Source organism: Oncorhynchus gorbuscha, linkage group LG02 (assembly GCF_021184085.1).
Source record: "Oncorhynchus gorbuscha isolate QuinsamMale2020 ecotype Even-year linkage group LG02, OgorEven_v1.0, whole genome shotgun sequence".
NCBI classification, from domain to species: Eukaryota; Metazoa; Chordata; class Actinopteri; order Salmoniformes; family Salmonidae; genus Oncorhynchus; species Oncorhynchus gorbuscha.
This window is the reverse complement of record NC_060174.1, coordinates 41,411,368-41,422,509: the sequence shown is the minus strand read 5'-3', so window position 1 is coordinate 41,422,509 and position 11,142 is coordinate 41,411,368. Positions and strand designations below refer to the sequence as shown.

Below are 11,142 nucleotides of genomic sequence, written 5' to 3'. Positions count from 1 at the left end.
TAGTTTATTTTCCCTTCTTGTTTTATACAGTAGGCCATGCACTCAAAAGTGAGTCTTCAAACTGATAAGCCTATATGTTGTCATTGCAGGAAGAGAAAAGATTAACCAAATCACAGCGCATTTATGACACTAACAGAGCTTGCACAGGTTCCTTGATATGTGCACTACCACCAGTGGGCCAAAGTGCAGCACAGCTGAAATTATCTACCAAAGATAGGGGCTTGCAGGAGAACAACATACCACAGAACAATGGTGTTTCCATTGATAATGCACCTGTTAAAAGGTGCTATGAATTCCTTCACTCAAGAAGGTTAAAGGACAATCCAAACATCTATGTCCATGCATGGCCGTCGCGTCATCCACAACACTGCCAAAAAGTCTGGACAGGGTTTTTCCTGAGGTGTGTAGTGTACGGAGGAGATTTATTTATGCTTTGATTTACTTAAATTCAGTATAATTCCAAGCAAGAACATTTATCATGGAATGATTGAATGAAAATTGTTTGAGTACAAGTTATTTTGCAGGTGTCCAAATTTGATGTTGAGGACCAGGTCAACACTTTAGCCAAAGCCACTTATATTTTCGTAGTTGTTGAAATACCCAACAGAGTACATTTGAGTGGTTTGAAATTCGCATGTCATATTTCCCCGAGCAGGAAATCTCACTCAAAGCCATCATCCTGGGATGTAGTTAGTTGCACACCCTTGGCCGAACGCGGTGAAACATCTTAAACTGTAAGAAATCCGTTTTTTTTTTAAACGGTAGATATTTTTTCCCGTTTGCTCGCCATAAAGCTAGTTAAGGAGGCAAATTGTCTTTGCAGCATGGATGGAGGATACTTTATGTACGAGCCGGTCCACAAGTGGATTACCTCGAAAGCACACAAAGTCCAGACGATACTGATACTCCTGACCGGCTGCCTAGGCTACATATTGGCTTTTTCACCAACACCCAATAGCAAGGGCTAAACGTTTCGTGTCCCTGTTTTAACAGGGGGCGTAGGACGGTCTTTAACGTATTTCAGATGGCTAGCTACTGTTGTCGTTCGCTAGATTTTAAGATAGAGTTTAAATAAGTATTGTAAACCGAATTGACAATTAGTACAGAAAATGTTTCCGTTAACACAAACGGTTAAATATTTTCTTATCCTCGGAATATGCTAGATTTGTTGTTGTTGAAAAAGCTAGCTTGTTCTCAAACAACGACGTGTCGACCTCACGGTTGTGGAAGTGGGAACAAATATTTGGTTCCTGATGTCGTTGTTGTACCCCATGCTACAGGGTTACGCCACAGGAAAAAAACAATCATATTCGTTGAAATACATGACACTCCTCCCCCGGATCGTAATAGGGTGCACCCTTCTCGGATCGTGTACAACCCTAACTAGATAGGAATACTGAAACTGCATAACAACTTTTGTTAAAAATGTGAGTGTTTTTTGTGTAACCCTTTCACTTTGGTACCAAATCGAAATATTTATAACAGACGAATTTACTGGGTGTTGAAAATAGGACATTGTTTTGACTTATCCTGCTAGGGGATTGGGTTGTCGTAACTAGCTACTTGATACCAAACGTTAGCTACTAGCTAGCTAAACAATTAATCAAGGGTTGGCAAATCCTACATTCTTTTTTGACAAATAGCCCCATACATTTGAGAAATAACCATTTCCCGAAAAGCAAAATAACCAACTATCAAACTTAAGGGGCTGGCGGATGCTGGATAGCTAACTACCACTGCCTACTAAGCTATTCTTATTCTCCTGGATGGAAAGCTTGTGTGCATGAGCACGCTTCCTTCCTGTACGTTCTGTTCTCTAGCTGGTGCAAATGGAGTCAACGATGGACCCAACGCCTAATGTCACAGATAACTTGTATAAAAGTAAGTAGTAAATGTTATTAGCTATTTTCTTTCGTCTCATCTAGTTACCTACCGTAAGGTAAATTGTCACATGCATACAACTGCAGGCTGTTGTGCTAGTGAAGTAATTTATTCAATGGGTTGTTTTTATCCCCTCTGCTTCCGTTGTAGCGATACACAACGTGGACACCCCTTTAAATTAGTGGATTCGGCTGTTTCATCCACACCGGTTGCTGACAGGTGTTTAAAATCGAGCACACAGCCATACAATCTCCATAGACAAACATTGGCAGTAGAATGGCCCGTACTGAAGAGATCAGTGACTTTCAACGTGGCACCGTCATAGGATACCACCTCTCCAACAAGTCAGTTTGTCAAATTTCTGCCCCGGTCAATGAAGTGCTGTTATTGTGAAGTGGCTCAGCCGCTAAGTGGTAGGTCACACAAGAGGGCCGCCGAGTGCTGTAGCACGTAAAAATCGTCTGCCCTCTATTGCAACACTCACTACCGAGTTCCAAACGGCCTCTGGAAGCAACGTTCGCACAAGAACTAGAGCTGTTCATTGGGCGCTTCATGAAATGGGTTTCCATGGCCAAGCAGCTGCACACAAGCCTAAGATCACCATATGCAATGCCAAGCATCCGCTGGAGTGGTGTAAAAGCTTTCCGCCATTAGCTTGGAGTAGTGGAAATGCGTTCTCTGGATTGATGAATCACGCTTCACCATCAGGCAGACCAATGGACGAAACTGGGTTTGCGGATGCCAATAGAACCTACCTATCCAAATGCATAGTGCCAACTGTAAAGTTTGGTGGTGGAGGGAAAATGGTCTGGGGCTGTTTTTTTTATTGTTCCGGCTAGGCCCCATAGTTCCAGTGAAGGGAAATCTTAATGCTACAGCATAAATTACATTCTTGATGATTTTGTGCTTTGAAATTTGTGGCAACAGTTTGGGGAAGGTCCTTCCCTGTTTCAGCATGACAATGCCCCCATGCACAAGCAAGGTCCTTACAGAAGAACTTGACTGGCCTGCAAAGAGTCCTGATCTCAACCCCATCGAACACCCTTGGGATGAATTGGACCGCCGACTGTGAGTCAGGCCTAATCGCCCAACATCAGTGCCCAACTTTATTAGTGCTTTTGTAGCTGAATGGAAGCAAGTCCCCGTAGCAATGTTCCAACATCTAGTGGAAAGCCTTACCAACAGAGTGGAGTTTGTTATAGCAGCAAAGGGGGGACCAGCTCCATATTAATGCCCATGATTTTGGAATGAGATGTTTGACTTTCAGGTGCCCACTTACTTTTGGCCATGTAGTGTATCTAGTTGCAGCAAGCTATGGACTATTAGGTTATTACAATCCAATGTGTTTTGTTTACAGTGACTGAAGAGGACGTCAAGAGGTTAATAGAACTGCGTTCCTCCAATGAGGCTCTTTTCACAGGAAAAAGAAATGCTGCCAAGGTTGCCTGGAAGTATGTGCGGGTTGTCATATGTATGAAATTGTATACACCAGTATACCACAATCAGGATTGTAACTGTTTTTTTTTATCTTTCACTATGCAGTGCAATTCTAAAGGGATTAGGTCTTGAGGGAAAGCTGACAGCTGACCAGATTGCCAAAAAGTGGGAAAATCTGAAGACTAGATACAAGGTAAAGTGTGTGTGCACTTGGAAGAAGGAAGTTGGGTGTTTACTGATATTGTAAATATTTACTGATCATATCGTCAAAACAAAAAAGCTTCATCCCAGCAGAGGAGGCTGGTGGGAGGAGCTATAGGAGGACATGCTGATTGTAATGGCTGGAATGGAATTAATGGAACAGAGTCAAATGTGTGGTTTCCATATGTTTGATACCATTCCATTAATTCCATTCCAGCCATTACAATGAGCCTGTCCTCCTATAGGACCCCCCACCAGCCTCCTCTGCATCCCAGTCATAGTCCTACTTCTGTGTTTGTCTTTTTTCCTTTAGGATTTAAAATACCCTTTTCTTGGCAAGGACACTGTTTCTACTAGCATAGCCTCCTGGCCATGGTTCCAACTTATGGATGAGGCCATGGAAGGACGCCTCTTCAACAGCGCCCACGTTTTGGCGGTGGAATCTTTGGGTGGTGAGGATCCGAGTGCTCCCTCGCCATTAACCAACGAGAGAGAACAGGGGACCGAGGGTGCTGACATTTTGGAGTTCTTGATCAAAACGGAGATGGAGGACAGTGCAGGGACAGGGAACTTGGAAAACAATGCAACAGTTAACACTGATGCAACTCAGACTGGGGCATCTACTACTATGGGCTGGCGAAGAATGTCAGAATGCTCATATAAAAGTAAGTAAGTGAGCTGAGCATGCTCTGTGATTGTGTTGATAGGTTGACAGTTAATGATTTATTCAACCTTTATTTGTCCAGGAGGTCTGTCTAGATTCTAGGTCTTTAGTAATTGTAGTTATTGATTGTTAGCAAGCTTGCTGCAAAAATAGTGTTACTTGATACAAGGTAATCATTCATATTACTGACATTGTTTCTTGCTCAACAGTGACAGAGCAGGAGACGGAGAGAATGATAAAGCTGCGTGCCGTGAATGAGGCCCTCTTCACAGGCAGAAAACATACCGCTAAGCCAGCCTGGAGGTGAATATGTCTGGGAGGGACGGATACAGACCATATTATTGCCAAGCACATTCTGTTATTGTCTGTCCCTAATCCACCCCTAGCTCTTTCACACTTACATATGTCTGAAAGGACTGGACAGGCTAGTTAGGAAGACCTTTTTATCTATCAGAAGGTAAAATGGAGCTAGTACCCTATTGCTTACACCTATTTGATCATTTCAGATTTCGTTTAGTGTCCTAACAGAATTGTTTTGCAAATTATTGTCTCAAGTTAACCATTGTTGTTTGTCTCCATGTTTTCATACAGAGCTATTTTGAATGTGTTGGGTCTTCAGGGAAAGGTGACTACTGACCAGCTAGCCAAAAAGTGGGATAATCTCAAGAGGCGATATAAGGTAGTGTGAGAGAGTGATGACAGTACTCAACTAGTGCATTTGTGTATGTAACTTGTATTGGTGAACTTTTATTGTAGTGTATAAGAAACATTCTCCTAGTCTGTTGAAGTTATTATTGATTCACAATGTATCTCGCATCACCTCCTGCACAAATCTCCTCGCAATTCCACTCCACACTGCTCTGTCCACTGTGTTGTTCCTCTTTTGGAGCAGGAGTTGAAATGTCCAGCCCGCGGCATGGAGAGCAACCCAAATTCCTGGCCCTGGTTCTACCGCATGAATGATGCTGTCGAGGGGCGTTTCGCCGGCTGCGCCCCCATCCTGACGCCAGTAGTAGAGGAGGGTGATGAGGAGTTTGAGCCCTCTCCACCACCAAGGAAGAGGGCTCGTCGGACACCAGGGAGGGGGGGGATGTCAGAGTTCTTGACAGAGTCAGAAATGGATGAGCTGGTAGAAACAGAGGATCGGAACGGTGCAGTCATGTTCCCAGGGTCCGCCATAGGGGAGTATCACAGGACCACAGAATTCTCATATAAGCGTAAGTGATGTTTTTCCTTTTTTAAAGGGATGATTTGCTCAAAGTACAATATGACTGTACAAAATCAATATGATTTCCCACTTAGGCTGGTATTGGTTGACCCAGACAGTTTTTAAAGTGCATGTTTGAGTTATTTAGCTACGTTCACCATCTTGTGACCCGAACACGGAACCCAAACCGGCTGCGCTCGTGCATTATGCACTATCGTGCATACATTTATGTTTGTCCCCCTACACCAAACGCGATCACGACACGCAGGTTAAAATATCAAAACAAACTCTGAACCAATGACATTAATTTGGGGATAGGTCGAAAAGCATTAAACATGTATCGCAATTTAGCTAGTTACCTTGCACTTGCTAGCTAATTTAATTTGTCCTATTTAGCTAGCTTGCTGTTGCTAGCTAATTTGTCCTGGGATACAAACATTGAGTTGTTATTTTACCTGAAATGCACAAGGTCCCCTACTCCAACAATTAATCCACACAGCAGGTACCCACGTGGGTGATTGAAAGACTGTTTTGCCAGTTGTCGTGGTAATACTATGAAAGTTTAGATGCCGATCACCATATAAGTTCAAAGATGAAAAGTTCAAAGATGAAAAGGCCTGGATGGAGCAGAGATGACTAGAAACAATTCGGTTGGCAATTTTATGTGTGGATTAATTGTCGGAGTATACGACCTTGTGCATTTCAGGTAAAATAACAACTCTATGTTTGTATCCCAGGACAAATTAGCTAGCAAGTGCAAGCTAACTAGCTAAATTGCCATATATGTTTAATGCTTTTCGACCTGTCCCCAAATTAATGTAATTGGTTCAGAGATAGTTTTGATATTTTAACCTGCGTGTTGTGATCGCGTTTGGTGTAGGGGGACAAAATACATTTATGCACGATGGTGCACGCGCGCAGCCGGTTTGGGTTCCGTGTAAGCCTTATGAATTATTGGTAATATTTGAACTAGTAGCAACAATAACTAACTGATTAACAGCTTCTATCTCCAGGCCATCACTGTTAAACAGTTACCACTAGCCAACCTCCGCCGAGTACCCTGCCCTGAACCTTGGACAATGCCACTACCCAGCTACCACCCAGTACTCTACCTTGCACTTTAGAGACTGCTGCCCTATGTACATAGTGATTTAACACTGGTCACTTTAATAATGTTTACATACTGTTTTACCCACTTTATATGTATATACTGTTTTCTAGTCATGGCTTATCCTATATAACTACTGCTATATACACTTTTTCTATTCACAGACAATCCATACCGTCTATACACACCATTCGCATACATATAGTACCAGTCAAAAGTTTGGACACACCTACTCATTCCAGGGTTTTTATTTTTTTTCTACTATTTTCTACATTGTAGAATAATAATGAAGACGTCAACTCTATGGAATCATGTAGTAACCAAAAAAGTGTTAAATCAAAAATCATTTTTACATTTGAGATTCTTCAAAGTAGCCACCCTTTGCCGTGAAGACAGCTTTGCATATGCTTGGCATTCTCTCAACCTGCTTCATGAGGTAGTCACCTGGAATGCATTTCAATTGATAGATGTGCCTTTAATAGTTAATTTGTGGAATTTCTTTCCTTAATGTGTTTGAGCCAATCAGTTGTGTTGTGACAAGGTAGGGGTGGTAAACAGAAAATAGCCCTATTTGGTAAAATACCAAGTCTATATTATGGAAAGAACAGCTCAAATAAGCAAAGAGAAACGACAGTCCGTTACTTTAAGACATGAAGGTCAGTCAATGCGGAAAATGTCAAGAACTTTGAGTGTTTCTTCAAGTGCAGTTGCAAAAACCATCAAGCACTATGATGAAACTGGCTCTTGTGAGAACTGCCACAGGAAAGGAAGACCCAGAGTTACCTCTGCTGCAGAGGATGAGTTCATTAGAGTTACCAGCCTCAGAAATTGCAGCCCAAATAAATGCTTCAGAGTTCAAGTAACTAACACATCTCAACATCAACTGTTCAGAGGAGCCTGCATGAATCAGGCCTTCATGTTCAAGTTGCTGCAAAGAAACCACTACTAAAAAGGACACCAATAAGAAGAGACTTGCTTGGGCCAAGAAACATGACCAATGGACATTCGACTGGTGGAAGTCTGTCCTTTGGTCTGATGAGTCCAGACATAAGATTTTTGGTTCCAACCACCACGTCTTTGTGAGACGCAGAGTAGGTGAACGGATGATCTCCACATGTGGGGTTCCCACCGTTAAGCATGAAGAAGGTGTGTGGGTGCTTTGCTAGTGACACTCAGTGATTTCTTTAGAATTCATGGCTACCACAGCATTCTGCAGCATTACGCCATCCCATCTGGTTTGCACTTAGTGGGGCTGCAACTCAAAATTAGTAAAGTTTTACTTATGTTTGGTATTCTCAGTGTATATTCTGGTCCTGATGCTTATTTCCGGTAATGCTATCCATTTTGCCATGGGGGTTTTGTTCTGTGTATTTAAATACTGTATTCTCAAAAGCTCATTATATTGCATTTTAGTTACAGTCAGCATCCATTTTAGTTAGTCAGCAAACACTGTATGTGTATACTGGATTCTTGACAGTGCGCGTATAGATTGCATTTGGGTTACAGTGCTATTTGGGTTGGTTGTTGGATTCATTTGGACATTTTCTTGTTTTTTTTATATGTATTATTATTTGTGTACTTGATTTACATTTGACTACATTGTTAGGAGCTATTATTATAAGCATTTCGCTGTACCCACTATAACATCTGCTAAACTGTGTACCCGACCGACCCGATTTAACTTTGATTTGAACAAGTTATTTCGATAACACGTCTTTGTGAAGAATGACACTAGTTATATTTGCTTGCATTACAGTGACTGAGGAGGACACCAAGAGATTGATAGAGCTGCGTGCTTCTAATGAGGCTCTTTTCACAGGAAAGAGAAATACTGCCAAGCCTGCTTGGAGGTGAGTTGGCTTGTGTTGGAAGAAAGTATTTGGCTAAATAAAAATCTGCTATTTCCAGTCTATGTACTCGGTTTATTTTGTAAATCCCTTATTTCTCTGCAGGGCAATAGTGAAAGAGATGGGCCTCGCAGGCAAGTTGTCTGCTGATCAGGTCTCTAAAAAGTGGGACAACCTGAAGACAAAATTCAAGGTAACGTAACTAGTGTGTGTCTATGTACAATCTCACCCTATTTGTTAGAGCCTGTGGGTTTACTTGCGCATGTATGTAAACATCCATGCTTATTTGTGGTACCGGAGGATGGGTAAGTCTCTAAGTTTTATCTCCCAATAAATGTATATCTTCTTTTGTCCTTTAGGACTTGAAGTACCCGCCACGTGGCATGGAGAACCAGAGCAGCCCTGCCTCCTGGCCTTGGTTCCAACTTATGAACGATGCCTTCGAGGGCCGACTGGCCGGGAGAGCCCCCAAAATAACACCTGTATGGGTTAGCGAGGAAGACTACTTGTTTGTATCCTCGCCGATGCCTACAGAGAGAGACCCGTGTCCCATGCCAGAGAGTAGTGGGATTTCTGAGCTGGTAGAGGCAATGGGACCAGGGGACACAGATGTCGATGGAACTGTTACGTTCATTGATGCCAGTGGAGAGGAGTGCCCCACACCTTTGGAATTCTCCTATAAAAGTCAGTACCATTCTTCATGTCTCAGAATGTACTTTTTAAGGAGGATAAAATCATTTTAAAATGTAAAACTTCAGGAGTTTAAAATGTATGACTGTTGACAAGATGAGGTAAACAAATATCCACTTTATTTTTGTTTTGATGACAGTGACAGAGCAGGATACGAGGAGGCTGATCAAGTTGCGGGCTGCCAATGAGGTTCTCTTCACTGGGAGGCGAAATGCTGCCAAGACTGCATGGAAGTTAGTAGGATGTAGTATGAAAATAAATGTCAATGACAATGCAATGAAATCAGATATGCATTATCAAAACTCATTGATCATGTTTGTGTGCAGGGCCATTTTAAAAGAGTTGGGTCTCCTGGGAAAGGTGTCAACTTACCAGGTGGCCAAGAAGTGGGACAACTTAAAGAGGAGATATAAGGTAAACGATCAAGTGTTTGCTTGCTGCTAATGTGTGCAACATGAAATAAACCAAACTGCAAATGGATCAAAATCTGAATGTCTTTAGTGAAGGACCAATCCTTCCTAATGCACATGCATTGCTCAAACACTGTAGTCTGCTCTGTGTTTGTGTTCTATAGTTTGTCCCCTGTTGTTCTCTGAACAGGACCTGAAGTACCCTCCTGTGGGCATGGAGAGCATGGCAGACAATGCTGCTTCCTGGCCATGGTTCTACCTCATGAACGAGGCCATGGAGGGCCGCCTCGCTGCCAGCGGTCCTGTCCTGACCCCTATAACGGATGGCGACGACCCAAAGCCTTCCCCTTTACAGCCCATTCGAAGTAGAGGACGCCCGTTGCTGGACAGAGGTGACACCACACTGGAGTACGACCAAGAGATGTATGCGGACCCCGCCACAGAGGAGTGCCACCGGGCCACAGCGGAGTGTGAGAGGGCCCTAAGAGAGGAGAGGTTGGGTGGGGGGCCAGCTGGGGCCACTGCTGCTCACAAGGGAGTGACACTGGAGAGAGAGTGGGAGATGGTGGAGAGGGAGAGGGCAGCGATAGAGGGGGATAGAGCGGCAGTGGACAGAGAGCGGCAGTGGCTGGAGAGCGAGAGAGCCAACTTGGCAAGAGAGAGGATGCTGTTGGAACAGGACAGGATGGCCCTGGGGAGAGAGAGAGAGGCCTTTGAGAGCCAGAGGGCAGCAGTGGCGATGAGCAGCGCTACAGTGGTGCACACTGGACACATCAACCACTGTGGGATGGGGATGTAGACTGATGTTATAGATGGATTGGAAGCAAAGGACTGATCAAGAGCTTTCAAGTTACTTGGAGAACAGACTTTTCAGCATGTTTTCACCTTATTGGCTCGAGATGAATCTCTTTTTACACTAAACTCTAAACTTAATGGATTGTTCAACTAAACCAGTGAGAGATTTCAATCAGTGACACTGCTCACTTGTTTTGAATGATATTTGGAAATTTGTCTGTTGTATTTCTTTTGACAGAAAAGGCTAATGATATAAGCCTTAAAGTTTTTGTGATTTGACTCAGTTATTCCAATGACCTCACATTGTCTTTTCAGTCTTGGTTGCAATTACAGTATATTGTAATAAATAAAAAAGGCACCGTACAGTGAGAACTGAATGCTTAAAACAGTTCTAACTTTTAAAATGTCTCTGTGAAAGCTGTTTTCACTTTCAAACAATTAAAACGCTGTAAAGTACTGCAAAAAAAGTATGGAAGTGAATTATTGTTTGAAAAATCTAATCACGGTAGGGGAGAGGGTTAAGTTGAGGCATTAAAAAAAACAAACATTTGGCATCACTCAGTCAAGGGAAATGTACGGTGCATTCGGGAAGTATTCAGCCCCCTTGACATTCCACATTTTACATAAATATTTAGACCCTTTGCACAGTACTTTGTTGAAGCACCTTTGGCAGCCTCAAGTTTTCTTGGGTATGACATTACAAGCTTGGCACACCTGTATTTGGGGAGTTTCTCCCATTCTCTGCAGATCCTTTCACTCTCCGTCAGGTTGGAAGGGGAGCGTCGCTGCACAGCTATTTTCAGGTCTCTCCAGAGATGTATGATCCAGATCAAGTCCGGGCTCTGGCTGGGCCACCCAAGGACTTTCAGAGTCTTGTCCCCGAAGCCACTCCTGTTGTCTTG

General features: G+C 43.0%; 1 protein-coding gene across 6 annotated transcripts; it reads left to right on the top strand.

Annotated features, from left to right (window-relative positions):
* The first annotated feature begins 1,287 nt into the window (after positions 1-1,287).
* Positions 1,288-10,707, top strand: LOC124002386. Of its 6 annotated transcripts, XM_046309767.1 has the most exons (14): positions 1,288-1,427; positions 1,775-1,881; positions 3,239-3,332; positions 3,424-3,511; positions 3,833-4,184; positions 4,393-4,486; positions 4,775-4,862; positions 5,070-5,400; positions 8,255-8,348; positions 8,451-8,538; positions 8,705-9,029; positions 9,175-9,268; positions 9,362-9,449; positions 9,636-10,707. In XM_046309767.1, the coding sequence occupies exons 2-14, from the start codon at positions 1,830-1,832 to the stop codon at positions 10,242-10,244; spliced, it is 2,397 nt and encodes a 798-aa protein (XP_046165723.1). In that variant the 5' UTR covers positions 1,288-1,427; positions 1,775-1,829; the 3' UTR covers positions 10,245-10,707. The 6 variants fall into 6 exon arrangements, with proteins under 6 accessions (XP_046165723.1, XP_046165739.1, XP_046165716.1 ...); XM_046309783.1 differs by lacking the exon at positions 3,239-3,332 and having other exon boundaries at positions 1,289-1,427; XM_046309760.1 differs by having other exon boundaries at positions 1,303-1,881.
* The last annotated feature ends 435 nt before the right edge of the window (positions 10,708-11,142 follow it).

Excerpts from the sequence above, each read along its gene's own strand:
- LOC124002386 (XM_046309767.1), top strand. The coding sequence starts at position 1,830 with ATGGAGTCAACGATGGACCCAACGCCTAATGTCACAGATAACTTGTAT. Across the intron at positions 1,882-3,238 it reads CACAGATAACTTGTATAAAA|TGACTGAAGAGGACGTCAAG; the intron begins GTAAGTAGTAAA and ends TTTTGTTTACAG. Across the intron at positions 9,269-9,361 it reads GCTGCCAAGACTGCATGGAA|GGCCATTTTAAAAGAGTTGG; the intron begins GTTAGTAGGATG and ends GTTTGTGTGCAG.